Source organism: Vulpes lagopus, chromosome 8 (assembly GCF_018345385.1).
Source record: "Vulpes lagopus strain Blue_001 chromosome 8, ASM1834538v1, whole genome shotgun sequence".
In the NCBI taxonomy this organism is placed as follows: domain Eukaryota; kingdom Metazoa; phylum Chordata; class Mammalia; order Carnivora; family Canidae; genus Vulpes; species Vulpes lagopus.
Window position 1 is genome coordinate 1,925,275 of NC_054831.1, and position 16,905 is coordinate 1,942,179.

Sequence of the window (16,905 nt, forward strand, 5' to 3'; positions counted from 1 at the left end):
TTTTGCACTGTCACAGACTGATGTGGGTGACACATGATTCTTCGTCTTGGTTAAAGGTTGAACGAACGATATGAAGCGAATCTGTTCCTAGAAGTATTGCGGTGTCTTATGAAATGAAGGTACTGAAGCGAGTCTTCATTTCCACGTGATCTGTAAAGTGGGTGAAGTCTTGGGATGGGAGCGTGTATCAGGCTCCCGCTCCGCCTGCACAGTGCCGGGCACAGCAGGTGGACGCGCCCTGGGGGGGCGAGGTGCGGGCGGCTCACCTGGTGGGGCCTCCAGCCGCCCGGGCCAGCGGCCCCTCCCGAGCCCTACCTGTTGGCTTCCTCGCAGAGAAGGGGAGGACAGTGAGAGTCCCATGGTCTGCACAGGTGTGGGAGGAGGGAGGAGAGAAATGATTTTGTTTCTGCATTTTTCGTAATTCAAACATCTCTCCATTTTAAAACACAGAAGATAAGGGAATATAGTCTAAAAATGTGGATATGATTTCTGTTCTTCAGACAATGAAACTTTCACAGTTAGGGAAGGTTGTTTTAAAAAAGCCACATTTAACTTACTGGCTGTTAGGAAATGGTGTGCGGCTCTCTAGCGGGGCACAGGGTGCAGGGCGCGGGGCGGGAGGATGCTGGGCGCACGGCCGAGGGCCCGTCCTCCAGAGGGGTCCCGCAGCCTCCGAGCTCTGGCGGGCAAGGCTGCCTTCTTCCGCGCCTTCCCTTGAGCCTCTTAACGCCCCTCCTTGCTTACCGCTGGCACCCGGGCGGGGGGCAGCCTTGGCTTCCCCAGGGAGCCTCAGTATCCTCTTGGTCCCGTGCGAAGAGTGTCCGTGCGCCCATTTTACGGATGCGGACGGTGGGGGCGCCCGTGCCTCCTGCTCGCGGCCAGAACCGGGGTGCCGCCCGCCGTCCCACCCCCCGCCGTCGTGCACAAACCACGGGCCGAAAAGTGCAAAACAGACAAGCGTCCGTGCCGTGTCCCCGGCGTGAGCAGAGTGCACGCGGATCGGCATCGGCTGCTCCCCCCGGGAGCGGGAGCGCTATTTTTAGAAGATTAAAATAGAACCCGATACGGTGTAATCACTGGATTTTTAGAAACTAAAGTTTGTGTTGTATGAAAACCGTTATAAAAGAAGTAATGATGAGGTTACCCCGTCTCGATCCGGGGAGGCTGGGACCGCGGAGGGAGTCCCGTCGTGAGTACCGCCGGCCGGCTGGTCCCTCCAGCCCGCAGCCCAGCCGTCGGGGGGGCCCGGGAAGCGACAGCTGTGCTGCAGGGCCTGGAACCACCAGGAGCGACGGGACTATCCTGGAACCAGGCACAGACCCGGCGGCCAGCGGCGGGCGGCGGCTGCGGGAGGCTCCTGTCCGGTGGCGCGGGGGGCGGCGCTGCGGTGGCCGCGGTGTCACCCGGGGCCCTGGGGCCTGGGGCTCTCCGCACGGCGGCCGGGGTGCTGAGTGCCAACAGCCGGGCATCTGGGGGCTGTGATTGTGTGACCCCATTATGAACTTGTGTCTAAAAAAGTTTAGAAGAGAGGATTTTTACCGCAGTGTGCTCTGTATCAGGTGCTAGAGAAATTGTACAGAGTAAGACTTCTGCAGTGGTTTAAGCTAATGAAGCTTATGACACCGGAACCACTCCTGTTGAAACACCTTCTTTCAGCCCCCGGCCCCCAGCCCTCCAGCTCCCCAACCCCCTGGCCTCTAGCCTTCTAACCCCTCAGCCCCCAGTCCCCCAGCCCTCCCAACCCTCCAACCCCTCAGCCCCCCAGCCCTCCAATCCCCTAAGCCTCCAGCCCCCCAACCCTCCAACCCCTCAGCCCCCCAGCCCTCCAATCCCCCAGCCCCCAGCCTTCCAACCCCTCAGCCTCCAGCCCCCCAGCCCTCCAATCCCCCAGCCCCCAGCCTTCCAACCCCTCAGCCCCCAGCCCCCCAGCCCCCCAACCCTCCAACCCCTCAGCCCCCCAGCCCTCCAATCCCCTAAGCCTCCAGCCCCCCAACCCTCCAACCCCTCAGCCCCCCAGCCCTCCAATCCCCCAGCCCCCAGCCTTCCAACCCCTCAGCCTCCAGCCCCCCAGCCCTCCAATCCCCCAGCCCCCAGCCTTCCAACCCCTCAGCCTCCAGCCCCCCAGCCCCCCAACCCTCCAACCCCTCAGCTCCCCAGCCCCCCATCCCTCCAAACCCCTCAGCCCCCAGTCCTTCAGCCTTCCCAACCCTCCAACCCTCCCAACTCCTCAGCCCTCCAACCCCCCGCCCCTGCCAGCCCTCCAGCCCTCCAACCTCTCAGTTCCTGGGCTCTTCCTCCTGCCTCCGTCTCCCTCCTCCGGCCCCTGGGGCTGGTTACTATTCCACACGGCAGCTGAAATGAGCCTTTAGGACAGAAGTGAGGACTTGTGTCTCGAGGTGACCTTCAGGACCTGTGGCCTGGCCCTGGTGCCCTCCCTGGCCCTGTCTCTTCTCACCTCGCACCTGCTGAGTGGAACCCACCCAGCCTGTTCTACCTCAGGGTCTTTGCACTTGCTGTTCCTTTGCCTCGGATGAGGTTGTTGCCATGGATCCTCCTTGCATATCACTCAGGTGTCGCCACATCACAAGGGCCCTCTTTGATCACTTTATCTAAAGAAATGATCCCCCCGTCGCATTCTTCCCCAGTCCGATTTGTTTCCAGCACATGATACCGCGCCATGTGCTTGTGCGTGCCGTTTCTTCCTCATTGGCTGAAGGTTGGGGTACAGGGACTTGGTGTTGTCCAAGACCGTGTCCCCAGAGGTGGGACGGTTGCACAATAACCAGCTCAGCGCCGTCTGCTCAACAAGTGAATGAGGGTGAGTGAGGCGAGGCCGGGCTGCAGAGCTGCTCTGTCGTCGTCGTCATCATCACCCGGGTCCTTCCTCACTCTCTCCTGGCTGCTGTTACCATGGGGACCAAGTGGTGTTCCTGCTGTTTGCCTGCTGAGGACCCAGCAGGGTAACGGACCACAGCCGGCCCCCAGTGCCACGGCGAGTGCCGGGTCCCAGGGAGCCCCGGTTTCTGGTCAGGGGCGCAGGCTCCACCGTTGGTGTCGTGCGTTCCAGCGAGGTCTGGCAGGGACGGAACTGGAGGGGCGAGATACACTCCTGAGGAACTGAAGCAGATGCTGCCCGATGCGGCGCTCGGGGAGGAAGCCTTCCCCACGCACCTGCTGGCCGCCCTTGGTGCGCTGGCCCTGCCGGGGTTCTCTGGGTGAGGCCCAGGGCCCAGCGCCCCTCGGGCAGTGTGGGGGTCAGCCCCGCAGCCAGCGCCCCCAACCCCAGGCCCAGTGCCCCTCGGGCAGTGTGGGGGTCAGCCCTGCGGCCAGTCCCCCCCACCCAGGCCTGGTGCGTTGAGCGAGCGCTGCTGGCATCTGCCGTGTGCTCCGTTGCTGCTGAAAGGTTGCCTGGGAGGAAGGAGGGCAGAGGACCCTTTTCTGTGCAAAGACCCGAGAGGCTTTTAGAAGCCAGCGCTGCTGGGGAAGGGCGAGCAGGGCCCGTGGCTCCGTTTCCCATGTTGCCTGGGTCTCCCGGGCCGGTGTCCGGTGTCCCTGCCTGAGCCGACTTTCTCCAAACGGCCGTTGTCGGTCCCTTGTTAGGAGCCCGAGTCACTCCTCGGGAGCTGCTTACGGGTATGTACCTATTTCCCGCTTCCTGTCCCCTAACCACGAACCCCTTCCAGCGAGGTTTGCACGCTCGGCGGTGTGCAGAGCGCCCCGGGAGGATGGCCTAGCCACCCAGTGGTCTGAGTTGCTGACTCACATGTTCAGGAGACGCTTCTGCCCCAATCGGGTGCCTGGGCAGGGGCTGGAACGCGCGTCCTGCGTGCACACGGGCCGTGTTCGCGTCACAGCAGGGCAGCGGGAGCGCCCCGTCCTCCACACCCGCTGTTTTACTTACTTCCTGTATCAGCGTGCAGATGGGGAAACCGAGTCCGAGGCCTCCAAGCCTGTCTGACCCTGAATCCCGTGGGGCCCCGTGGCCGGCCTGGGGGCCCCGGCCTCCTGTTAGTTCAGAAACTGACACCTGCAGGAAAGCACCCGCGGTGGCTTAACTAGAAAAGGCCCGTCCTCGGGGCCCCACACACGTGCGGCCGCGCCGCGGGCAGGTCGCGGGGCTCGTCTGCCAGCAGCCGCGTGGCCCTGTGTCCTCCTGGTTTAGTTAGTAAGGGACCCCGTCTACAAGGCGCTTCCGGGAGTCCTCGGGCCGCTCGCGGCTTCGCGTGTCCTTTGCGACGCCCCCGCTCACGGTGGCTTCTGTGTTCCCTCCCGTGCGACTCCGGGAAGCTGCACGCTCACACGCGGTGACTGCCCTGCGCCCCCGGCGCTCCACGGAACAGCGTCCGAGGGACCCACCGCTTATGTCCCCCACAGGGCGACGGACGTCCTTGCGGGAGCCGGGACGGATCTGCTCTCAAAGGCAGGCCAGGACACTTTTTCCTGATTTCCTAAGTCGCTTCTCGCAGCTCCAGCGGGGCTGGGCTGTGGGGCGGGGGCGGCTCACAGCTGTCGGGGGGCGGGCAGGGGCCAGACCAGTCCCCAGGGGCCGGCCCCAGGCTCGCTGGGAACGTCCCTTCGGGAAGTGTGGTCCCCCCCGGGGAGGACAGCGGGCCTGGCTTGGCCTTGGGGAGCAGGGAGGCCTGGACCCCGCGGCCTGCACTTGGCCCAGCCCTTGGGCTCTCCTGCCCCGTCCGCCCTGTCCCACCCTGTTCCACTCTGTCCCACCCTGTCCTACTCTGTCCCGCTCTGTCCCTCTCTGTCCCGTGCTCCGTCAGTGTTTTGCAGCTCATGTCTGGAGCCGGGACCCACGGGCTTGGGGACGCGGGCACAGGACAGACCCCACTCTGCAGCTCCCGGCAGGTGCAGACATGCTGCCTCCCTCCACTCCCTTTCTCGCCCCCGCGGCCTGTGGTCAGAGCTCCCCGGGCACTCTTTCCCGGTTTCAGAACTTTCTGGCTGGTGGACCCTGTCCCCAAAGGGCCTGCAAGGCCGTGTGTTTCCACTTCTGAATTTTCCCAAGTTAAACTTGTGAGCAGCAGGCTGATGCTTCCCTCGGTGGCTCGTCCTGTTCACGTCGCTTCGACCTTTCTGCGAGCTGACCGAGTGGCCGGGCCCAAGCAGTGGGGACGTTTGGCCCTGACTCAGCCCCCGGTGTCAGGGAGGGCGCCCGGCTGGGTGTGTAGGGAAGCAGAGCGTGTGTCTGGGGGAGGCCGAGGCCTGCGCCTCACAGACCCCGCTCTTGGAGCAGGTGAGGCCGTCCCCACAAGGGCGTGCGTCCCGGACCCTGGGCTCCGCGTTGCCCCCGTCGGTCGCCACGTCTCAGGTGCCCACGGGCCATGTGTTGGCTTGCGTGTGAGCCAGGAGGGTTTGCTGGCTCTTGTTTGCACAGCTCAGGGTTGGTGATACTGAAGATTGTCGGGAAGCTGGTTAGGTGATGACCCTGCAGGAGTTAAGCGAGGACAAACGCTATTAAATACAAAATGACGGTTTATTTTTATTCTTGGCATCTCTTGAAAATACAGTGAAAAATTTCACTTACAGAAGGAGAGACCTTACAAGGTACATGGAGCCCCGGTGCCCGTCTGCAACCTTCAAAACCCTGTGGTTTGGATCAGAGCCTCCCAATCAGCCCCCTCCCCAAGCTTTATTTCCTGGAGAATTGAAAACAAATCCCAGATGCCACAGCATTTTCCCATAAATACCGCGGCACGGATTTCTAGCAGATGCAAGCCCCTCCTCCCGCTCAACAAAACGAAGAATTCCCAAAGGTCACGTCGTAGCTGAGCACCCACCGCTCAGGTTTCACCGGTGGTGCCAGAAAAAAGTGTCTTTTCGCAGGTGCGTGTGCAGATCCGGATGCTGGGAATGGGGCCGTGTCTGGGGTTGAACCCGCGGCCGCCGGGCCCCTGGGAGGAGCTGGTCAGCGGCCTGGGCGGCTTCCCGTTCCACACCTGACGGTCTCAGCCTCCTGCTCTCTTCACCACGTCCCCCTAAGCTCGTATCTCCTGTAAACTGGGAGCTAGAGCTGCTTCCGATTTTAGGTGAAGCAGAAGAATACTTCATAGTCAGCCTGGACTTTGGGAAAGTCTTCCCGAAGGAAGAAATATTGCTGAGAAACACCGTGTCTGCCATCTCCACCGTTTTCTCATAAATACACAGAAGCGAACGCGGGACTTGCCTCAGGAACCCACAACACGTAGCGCACCGGGGATGGGTTCTCGTGAGCGGGCGGGTTCAGGCCACGCAGACCTCGCCGGGTGTCCCGGAACGGGCGCCGCGGGGGACTCCGCCGGGAGTGCCTGTTGGGCCGCCCCGCGCTCGTGGGGCATCCGAGGGGTGCCGGCCGCCCTGGGCTCGGGCACCGCTGCATGTGGTCCGCAAGGGCGGGTCCCTGAGCAGAGGAGGCGGGAGGCTGGCCCCGCCGAGCCCTCCGGGGGTGGAGGTCAGAGACCCCACCGGGTGTTCAGGTCAGGGGCGGGCCTGGGGGCCCTTTGAGTAGTTTGCTGACCTGATGAATCATTTCTACCTCTGAGCCGGGACGTTTCAATATAGCGAACCCTTTTATAATTTAAATAAACGAGGGGGTCCGGTGTCCAGTGTGTAATTGTGTAGCTCGCTTGGGTTCGGTGCAGGGAGATGCAGCGACATCGCAGGAAGGCGTGTCGGCCCCTGCATCCTGACCTGGTGATCCACGTCCTGACACAGGACGTGCGGGCTGGTGTGGAGACGTGCACCCCGCCACGCCCGCGGGAGGTGGGGGCAGCGTTCGCGGCGATTCTCTCCTGCGGGGCTTTTGTGCAGACACCTGCTGTGTGCGGAGGGCCGGAGGCTGTCTTCCTGCTGCCGGGCCTGCAGCACACGGGGCTTTCTTGCCGTGCTCACGCGGGTAAAAGACAAGTCCTTTCACCAGGCGGGAGAACCGAGGTCCCTCATACAAAGGCCTGCGTGTTTCTTCTAGCCTTTTGCCTGCCTTGAGCTTCCTACCAGCACACGCCCCAACACAAGTGTCCCCACTGCAGGGATGTGACTTTTCTCATTATGTCCATTTTTATGGAAACCCGGGCTTCTCTTGTTCAGCATCAGGCCCCGGGCCTTGGTTCAGTGCTGTCAACCCGAAGCCAGGCACCTTGACCCCCACGGCACCGGTCTCTCCTAGGGGCGCACATGCGTCCAGAGTTGGAAGGGCAGTGGGAGGACCAGATGCCTCCTCGGCCTGCGGCCCTCGTTCCGAGCACAGTGTGTGGCGGCCGCCCCAGCTCGAGGACCCCCCGGCCGAGTGCCCACCTGCACCCAGGAAGCCGAGCTGCCTCGCCCCCCCAGGCCCTCCCGCTCATCACAGCGTGCACAGGAGCGATAGCGGATCCAGCGCAGAGAGAAAGCCAAAACCCCAACTGGAACTCGGGCATTTATGGGGAAGAACCCCTTCTTGGCATACATTCTAGCATGTTCCCTGTGAGAGCTGACATCACACCGGATTAGATGATGGGGAGGGGGCGGGGGACACTGTCATTCTTACTGCTAGAAAATCTGCTGGCTGCTCACCAGGCCCAGGGTCGCCCCTGAGATGCAGAATTAATTCTCAGCACATCTTCAGCGGGGCCTGTTGCTCTCCCTGCCTCGGAGACGCGCCCCGAGTCTGAGGAGTGAGGTGGAGAAGCCCGGGGTCCCACCTTGGGTGCAGGCGGGCGGGCGGGGCTCTGAGCCAAGCTGGTGGCAGTGAATGCCGGCCCGAGCGCCCGCAGCGGCCCCGGCGTGCCCCACCGGCCCTGCCCTCTGCACCCTGCCCCTGCCTCCTCCTTCGGGACCCAGAGGCCAGGCGGCCGTCCAAGCCTGGTGTTCCTCGCTGCGTCCCCGGGAGCCTGTCCCTCACACTGATCCTGGGCAGTGGATGCAGAAGGGCAGCCGATACCGTTCTCAGCAGCGCGGGCGACGGAGAGGGGCTTTATGTCAGAGAACATTCTAGGGACGGGGAATCAAGTGCCTTTATAGCAGGGAGTCCTGACCGACCCACGCTGCCCAGGGGACCGAAGCCGCTGACCCACCCGGGTGAGGTGTCATGTTGGTAGCGCGTGATGTCACATGATGGGAACGTCAGCAGAATGCATGACCCGTACTCCTGCACATGGTCACCGTCATCAAAAACAAGGGCAGTCGGAGGAGCCTAAGGAGCCGTGACAGCTCGGGGTCGTGTGGGATCCTGGGTGGGAGGCTGGCGGGGAAAGCCCAGGAACCCGAGTCCATGGGGGGCTTCAGGTCACTGGAGCTCAGACACACCATCCTCGCGGAAGGCGCCCGTTGTGGGGGAAGCGGGTGTGTGAGAACGCTGTCTGCTGTTTGATTTTTCTGTGAATCCGCAACTGTTCTAAAATAAAAAGTTCGTATGACAAAATAAAAACGGGTAGGAAAATTGGCTGGAATGAAGACATTGCATGATTTCTGCTGCCAGAGGCCTCGGACCCCATGACTATGTGTGTGACCACCAGCTGCTCGGGGGTGAGGGGCACTTGCCCCCGGGGGTGCGGGTGGCACGTTCCCACCTCCACTAGACAAGCCCCTCTTAGCACAGCTGAGGAGAGTAACGTATCCGGCTCTTCTGCATTCATGAGAGCTTGCTGGCATCCCCATTTGTGTTGCTGAGAGCCCTCGGTTTGGGGAGGTTCGGGAAATGCAAGGAGGAGGAAGGGGTGAGATCAGAAACAGCGAGAGTGTTTCTCAGTATTTCTGTGCAGATGTAGCATCGCTCCCGGCCAACAGGATAAGGCAAGAAAAAGAAATAAAAGGGAAACCAAACTGTCACCCTCGTAGGCACATGATCCTGCACGTGGAAAATCACGTTTACTGCAGATAAAGGACCGACAGGGATGAGAGGAGCGAGATGCTGGGATCTAAAACCAACATGTGGTGGTTTATTGCCCGTCTACCGACCAACGAGTAGAAATTTAAATTCATAGTGCTGTGTAGAATATTTCACTTGAAACAGCAAACACCTAGGAATAAATCTAAAGATTTTCAGTTCCTCTGCACTCAGAATTCTAAAACGTCTTTGACAGAAATGAAGTGAAGTGATATCCCATGTTCACAGATTAGAAGATGTAATTTGCTGAGATTCTGTTCTTCCCAAACTCTAGGTACTGTGTGGTCGCAGGCAGAGCGAGTTAGTCCCATCCCAACCCCTTCCCACCTCTCCCCTTCTCCTTTTTTTTTCTTTTATTCTTTTTTTTTTTTTTCTGTCTTTTGGAAGAAAAGCCGATGCTAAAATTTATGTGGTAAAGGGCCCACATCAACCCAGGGTGGGTCTGAAGAAGAGAGTAAGGACTCTTGCCGGATGTTGGGAGTTAACGGTGTGATTATTGGCACAGGTATAAGCAGATTGGCCAATAGGACAGAGATTGGGTGTCTGATAGAACCAGTGTGCTGATGAGCCGGGAAAGTAAGGCGTCTTAATAGTTGATGAGACATTTGGCTGTTTTCATTGAAAAAAAAAAAACAAAAACAAATAAACAAAAAACAAAACCCAAAGCAAAGAACCCTTCCTTACTCGGTGTATAGAAGTCAAGACCAGAGAGATGCGAGGCACGCGTGAGAGGGAGCGCCACGGACGTGCAGGTGACGGGATGGTAAAATGCCTTTGCAGCCTCCAGGTAGGGAAGCATACGCCATAAAAGGATTGATGCATGTGACCGTAAAGAAAGGCGGTCTCCGAGACGATGTCTGCGGCAGGTAACTGCCCGAGAATTCACGGTCGGGATTTGTAGAGTTCCCCTGAATCAGTGAGGAAAAAAGACAACCCAGTGTTTTGTTTTTGTTTTTGTTTTTGTTTTAGAAAGGTCACAAGGCATGATTTGAGAGCATCCAGGAGGCGCGTGGAAAGATGTTCAGTGTCCTGGGCCCGCCGGGAAGGGCAGATGACCTTAGTGGGACCCTCGCTGGTCCCCACCACGCAGGCGTGTGGTGTGTGTCCCGGTCCTGTGTGCAGGCCCTTCCCCTCCCTTCCTCTCCTCTCCTCTCCTCTCCTCTCCGCTTCCCTTCTCTCCCCTGCCCTCTCTTCCTCTCCCGTCCCCCCTCCCTGCCCCCACTCACCTCTCCTCCCCACCTCTCATTAGGTAACCTGTAGGTGGATTTTTCATGTATCTTTATTGGTGCAAAAAAATACAAATTTTTACGCAGCATCAGAGTACAGATCCCCTTTAATTATGTGCATCAGGGAAGGGGTTGGACTTTTTTTATTCAGTGGAGTTTTTCTGTGTTTTGTGTGTTGAAGATGATGTAGCAATTGTCATAGAAATTGCTTCAGGATCCACGTTGTGCAAGTGCGGGCTGGGCGGGCTCCTTGCGGGGGGCGGCGTGGGGGCTCCCTGTGGCGGGCAGCCTGCTTCTCCTGGCACGTGTCTCTGGCACCTGCTCGGCCTTCTCAGTGGGTTCCAGAGCAGACCCTATGGACTCAAGGGGAAGAAAGTGATGAAAACCTATCACAGCCATAGGCTGTGCCCTCCTCCACTCTCCGGGTCCCGGGGCCCAGCCTTTCTAGACAGCAGGACAAGAGCATGCCCAGGTCAGACGGCACCGTGTGCTGGTGGGCCAGCTGGCACATGCATGTGATTGGTTTCTAGCCGGCAGCTCAGCAGGACATGCCCCATCCAGCGTCCAGAAACTCTGAGGATGAGCCGACTCAGCGAAGCTGTACCTTGATTTAAGACACCCGGGCGATACTTTTGGATACGCTAATAACCACATATCTTTTAACTTACACTTTGAATTGATTGCGTTGAGATTTGATGCATCTCCTCTGCATAGTGTAGATAAAAGTAACCTGTTATTATGCATCATTTATGCATCTGGCTTTGGAGTAATTCGACCTTTGGGGCTTGGGGCAGACATAAACGGCTTGATTCTAAACTCAAGGAAAGGTCTTTATATAAGGCTGGATGCTGGCCTGGTGCTGCTACTAACTGCTCCTACAATTTGGAGTCTCCTCGTTGTACGAGCGCTGGCTTCGTGGTTTCTAAACTGTTTTTGGTTCTGGAGCCTTCGCTCAGCTGGGAGCTGAGGTCCTCCTCTGAACCTACTTGCAGAGCCCTGAATGGGCTGGTTTTCCCAGCACCTTGCTCCTGACCCTCACCTGTTGGAGACTTGCAGCTGGATTAGGATTTTTAGAGGGGCCTTCTGGTGTTTTGAAAGTATTTACAGTGGAACTCAAATTTTAAAAAATATATATATATATATTTCTATGAATTTTGTATTTTTGAAAATGAAGTTTTCACCGTATTTATAAACAAAATAAATTTCAGTAATTTATTTTCAGAAAAAACGATTCCCATCAGGTCTCACAGTCTGCCTGTGAATGGCAGTGAAGGCGGTCGTAGGTCATAGCATTAGGCATGCAGGTCAGCACCTGGGCTGTCAGGGGTGGCCCTGGTCCGTGAGAGAAGCCCTCGTGCAAGTAGCTGGGGTGAGCGTTGGGGCCTGGTGTTTGCACCAGGGGTGACGCGGCCTGGGAGCCTGGACTGTCTCCGCCCCACGGTGCCTGGTGACTGCCGGTAACTGTTCCGATACGTCTCTGGAGTCAGGGAGGGGTTGCTGGTCTGGGGAGAGAAGTCCCAGGCGCCCCATGGTGGGCTCTCCCCACTGCGGGGTGCGGCGGGCCCCTTAGAAGGCCTCCCACGCCTTTCCCTCGCTTCCTTGGCGGAGCGGTGGGGGACGGTCTTCAGATCTCAAGAGCACACTTTTGGATCTCCTCGGGGTTGTTATTTTCATCCTTGGATTTTGAACATTTTCAGAGACACATGGGGGTTGTGTAACTAAATGTGCAGGGTGTGCAAGGTGTTATCCATTTTGGGTAAAAAGCGAGGTTTTCGTACAGTCGGCGGATCCGATGTTATTTGCCTTGTCGTGATTTGAAAGTCTGCCTCGGGGAGCCCCTGGCTGCTCCGTGAGACCAGCCTTCTCCTCTAGCCCGTAGCGGGAGCGCAGAGTGACCGCCACGTCAGCGTCTATAATGACGTGCCTGTCACTGCAGGCCGGTTTACACCACTTGTCAGGAGCTAATTTTAAACCAAAAGTGTGATTCCTGGAAGTTTTGCCAGAGTTTTCTTTCTTTTCTATCTGAGAGAATATGGAAAATCTCAGGCAGTCTAAAAGCAGCCTGCTCTGGGTTTAGGTGGTGGCCGGCTTCCAGCTCCATCTTTGCACTCAGCCTGGGGAGATAGAAGCCGTCCCTGAATCCGGTCGGAAAGTGGATTTAAAGACATGAGTCTTTAGGTTGTGAGTACCTGGCCAAGTGTTTGTCCGAGAGTGAGTTCGGGTGTCTTGGGTTCCTTGAGCACCCACCCCCCCCCGCCCCGAGCACCCCCGCAGCTGATTTCGGCCGGGCCTCCAGGCCCTGGTTGCTGTTAGCACCTCCGGCCGTGTGTCAGCATCTGGGAGGAAGGGGAGGGCTCCCGTGTGCGTCCTTGTCACCTTACTGCTCGGGCCCCCGCAGGAGAGCCGTTCGGGTCCACGCGAGTGGGGGCGACGTGGCTGCCGCACGGGAGTAAGCCCGCACGGCCAGGCGGGACGGAGGTCCGCAGGCCCCGAGCCCTCGTCGGCCCATCCTTCCCCCCGGGGGGCTATTCTGGTCATTCCGAGAAGGGTTCTTCATGTTTTCTGATTCAGCAAATAAAAATAACGTGTGATGGAATCAAACCTGTCCTCCTTTTCAAAGTAAGAAGGACACACGCGTTTCCATTGTTTGCGAGGAGTCTCCTTGCAGACTCGGAGTGTAAAGTGTTTTCGTTGAAATGAGAGCAGTTTCTGAAGCCAAATGCTTTCTCTGTCCTCCAGATGGACTTTCTGGCCGAGACCAGCCCGTGGAGCTGCTAAACCCTGCCCGCGTGAACCACATGCCCAGCACGGGTAAGTCAGCACGCCCAGCCTGGCGGGCGCGGGCTCCCCCCTCGGGGCGTTCGGAGGCCCCACCGCACGGGGGTCTGCGGGCAGCAGGGTGGGCCGTCGGGTCCGCGGGCTCCTGGGGTAAGAGAGGCCGTTCGTCGTGGAGGCGAAGCGGGCATCATCGGCTTGATGCTATTTAAGTGCAGAGAATGCAGATCTTCTCTGTCTTGGGCTCGGAAGGGTGTGTTCCTCCCAGAGGTGCCAACTGCTTGTTTGAGATGTAACCCCAGACCCGGTCCGCAGGAGGATCTGTGGGCAGGAGCTCTGGGCTTGAGCTGGGGCCAGAGCTTCCCTGCCTGGCGCGGTCGGGCTCTGGCAGCCACAGGACGGTGGCAGGCCGCGCCTTGCCCTCGGCCCGGGCTTCTCGCTGCTGGAGCCGGCCAGTGACATGGTCTCCGAAGCGCCTTTTGCTGTTTTTTTTTTTTTTTTTCATTAACAAAAGAACAGCAGCCATGATTATGTCTTTCGTTCCATGTGTATCATCTTTCTAAATATCGTGCTTTAAGCAACGTTTTCCAAATCTGGATGGCCGTGGAAACATTCTTTTTCTGTAAAAGCCCTCCCGCCCCGGCCCCATCTAGTGTCCTCCAGGATTTCAGCCCAGGAACCGGGCACCGTTTGTCCTGCGCAGGCCGCTCGGCCTCACTGAGAGCAGAGCACCTCCTGAAGGCCTGGGCGTGAGGGTGCTCTGCACTCCCCAGCCGGCATCTCAAGAGCCCCCTGCCGGACCCTTGCCTTCCCACGTGCCCAGGCCTCGCTCTTGGCGGTCCTGGCTTGGCAGCACCCCCTGGGCCCCCGCCTTCCTGGGTGCCACCCTGATCTCCCACTCCGTGGGCAGCGGCGGCCGGGGTGGGGAGGTGGCGGGCCCCGCGCTCTGCCCCGGCCCCCATCAAACCTCCCCATTGCCCCTTAAGTGGAGGCTGGACCTGTCGAAGAGGGCACGTCCCTGTTTGCACGGTGATTCTCCGTGGTCTGCCGAGGGCCGTTCCTGGCATCTCCCTGCACACAAAGCTCCTGTCGCTGCTCTGCAGGTGCCCCTGGACGGTGCCCTGGCGCCCTGTGTCCCCGGGGCCGGCGCTCACCTGGCCACCCGCTGCGATGCTCCCAGCCCACTCCGTCTTCTGGTTCCTGACCTCTCGCCTCGCCTTTACTTTTGACCCCAGCTCCCGGGAGGGAGGCTTCAAAACAGCAGGAGATGCTCGGGTTTTGAGTTCAGCCCGTGTAGAGTGAACCGGGCTGACTGTCACTGGCTCCGGGTTCCGCTTGCCCGTGTTCCTGGTGCTGAAACGCGGAGCCCTTGTGTGGTCGCGGGTCTTAAGGCAGGTTCCTAGGGCTCCCCCAGGTGTGGGGCAGAGGAAGAGGCTTTGGGGACGGTCCCCTGGGCTGGGAAGGCGGTAAGGACGTGTCGTTTCCACGTGGACCAGAAAGAGGTGCGCTCCAGGTGAATTTCTGGGTTGGGGAGGGCACCCTGCCCGTTGAGACCTGCTGTGCGACTCCTCTGGCTTAGTGTGAGACAGCCCGTGGGCTTCGGATTCGTCCTGAGGGGACTGGGGACCTGCTGACCCATTGGCCGTGGCCTCAGGCTGATCACTCATTCCGGACTTGGGGATAATGATGCAGGATTCTTAGAAGGATCAAAAATATGTCTGATTTTTAGTAGCTCCTGCGGGGATGTCATCTCTTCACGTCCCGTTGACAGACGCTGAGGACGGCGTGTGACATAGCTGTGAGGGTCCCGGACAGTCCCCATGGGCCCTCTCACCTCTTCTCCTTTGCGGGGGCCCACCCAGCCTGAGGAGTGGTGTCGTGGGGAGCGTGCCCCCATGAAATTCAAGCAGGCCCCTTAACTTCCTGGTAGCCAGCTTCCCATTAGCCAGAGTCGGATGATGCTGTGTTTTCAGCTGTTGCGCCGTGTTTTTTGGCGTCACTGGTGGTCGGTGTTTGCAGCGTAGAAGCCGTGCCCACGGGTGGCCTGCGAGGGCGGAGGCGCGTGCACGCGTGGTCGGCGTGTGACGCCGCTCGCCAAGCTTGCACGCCGAGGTGTGCTTCCGAAGCTGCTGAAGCGAAGGGCCTTCCTCCTTCACCCCTCCGTGCTCGGCAGTCCGACCCCCGCCAACTACGTTCCCCGGAAAATAGGATCTGGAAGTTAATACGAAAACTTCGTGACAGCCGTATTGTCGCGGCCCAGGGGCAGAAACATTCCCCCATAACGTCCCTGTCAACCCCAGTTGACCCTGGCGGATTTCCTAACCATCGAGCTTAATCTGAAGCACCCTTGTGCCGCTCAGCAGCGTGAAAACCAACCGACACACGTCTGTCATCTGCAGGGATGACTCCGTGGCCCGCGGAGTGGGGGCACGGGGGTCTGTGCTCCTCGGGGACTGGCTCGGACGGCGCTCCCCGCGGCTGGGAATGGCGGCGTCCTCGGCCCGGTGCTCCCTCGTCCTGGCTGCCTTTAAATGCCCTGACGCCTTCTAAAGTCCCACTTCCGATAGAGGAGCACCGTTCCTGTCTTTCGTTTCTGTGCCATCTGGGATTGAGGCGTCGAGTAATTCAGGCACGAATGACCTCTCACGCTCGAAGAGCCCATTGTAGAAGGAAAAAGCCAAAATGCTATTAAGTTTGGGTTGATTCTGATTTCTTAACTTCCCCCCCCCCCGCCCCCCAGCATCACTTCTTCTATGTAAACAAGCCTTTCCCTCTTTTTGTTTCCTTTTTCTTGATTTAAAATCCGTAATTGTGAAATAGTTGCATCACGAAAGAGAGACCGACCGTACAGCCGTTTGCCCGCCGTGCCACTCGGGTACGACAGGTCTCCTTACTGTTGCTGCAGGTCCAGCATCCCGTTCCGGGCAGTAGCTCGGTCATGGACGCGGCTGCACCTGTTCCCCGCCCCCGGGTGGGGACTTGAGGCGCAGGCCCAGTGGCCGGGCGGGAGTCCTGCGGAAGCCACGGCGTCAGCCCAGTGAGCGGGGGAGAGGCGAGCATCTCGGGGAGCGAGAAATGCCCCGGGATCACACACCCACCTGAGCAGGTGCCTGGGTTATAGGGGACGTGGAAGACTCATAAGACACGCATTTGTGAATCGTTGTCATTTATTTGGAGTAACAGACGTTTCTCTCTGATTCTAAAAACGATGCGTGTTTATTGCGGAAGAGAGATGTCGTACCGGACGTGTTGGGCGTTAGCTCCTAGAGCTGGAGGGGGGCTCCCTCAGCACCGCACAGTGTAGACGCTCAGCAGCCTTGACTGGGAGAAGGGCTTGGAGAATAACGCCTCCGTCATCCGGGCGCAAAGTGGGGGAAGTGGGGCTTGAATGAGAACAGGACGCGCGTATTCAGCGCTGTGAACCGCGTGGGCTGCAGGGGGGCTGCCGCCCGTCACGCGTGTACCCGGCACAGCGGCCGAGTGCCCTTGCCGCCCTGAGCACGTCCACCTCACGAGGAGGGATTGGGGTCCTCGAGGCTCGAGCGCCCTCAGGACCCCCAGCTTGTGAATTATGGGCCAAGACCCCCCTCTGCTCTGTGCTGCTGGGAAGAGCCTGCATCAGTGACCCAAAGGGGACGGGGCGCCCACCCCAAGGCTGGGAGCTGCGGCCCGGGAGGCTCCGGCACGTTCCTCGGTACAGGGTGCAGGCACCATGGATCGCCCTGCCGGCCTGTGCCCCTAACACACGTGTTGGTCAGTTAGGCTGGAGGGTGCGTTTTGAGGCTCTGTAACAAAGGTGCAGTTTTTAAAAGAAGATTCTGGACCCTTGAAGAAACTGCCGAAACTCTAGAGAACTAAGACAGAAAATGAAGTGTGGCGCTCGCCGTGGATTCCCACATCTTAGAGGGTGTCTGGCCGCTGCACTGTCTTGAATTTTGGAGCAGGAGCTGCTTGAGGCTAGCTGGTGCCAGAAGCTTCTCTGCCCCCCAGGCATGTTTCGTGTCCTGTTGTTTGGTTTCGATGAGAGAAAATGCATCTGGGGAGGGAAAT

General features: G+C 59.2%; 1 protein-coding gene across 10 annotated transcripts in view; it reads left to right on the plus strand.

The window, feature by feature from the left end:
• The window catches only part of HDAC4 (histone deacetylase 4), a 271,373-nt gene that overhangs the window by 120,374 nt on the left and 134,094 nt on the right, over positions 1–16,905 (plus strand). For 8 of the 10 annotated variants that reach the window (XM_041767847.1, XM_041767846.1, XM_041767848.1 and 5 more), the window contains one exon: positions 12,820–12,891. The exons of the other annotated variants lie outside the window; for them this stretch is intronic. In XM_041767847.1, coding sequence (XP_041623781.1) covers positions 12,820–12,891 — 72 coding nt within the window. The remainder of the gene's footprint in view (positions 1–12,819; positions 12,892–16,905) is intronic. 10 annotated transcript variants of the gene reach the window in all.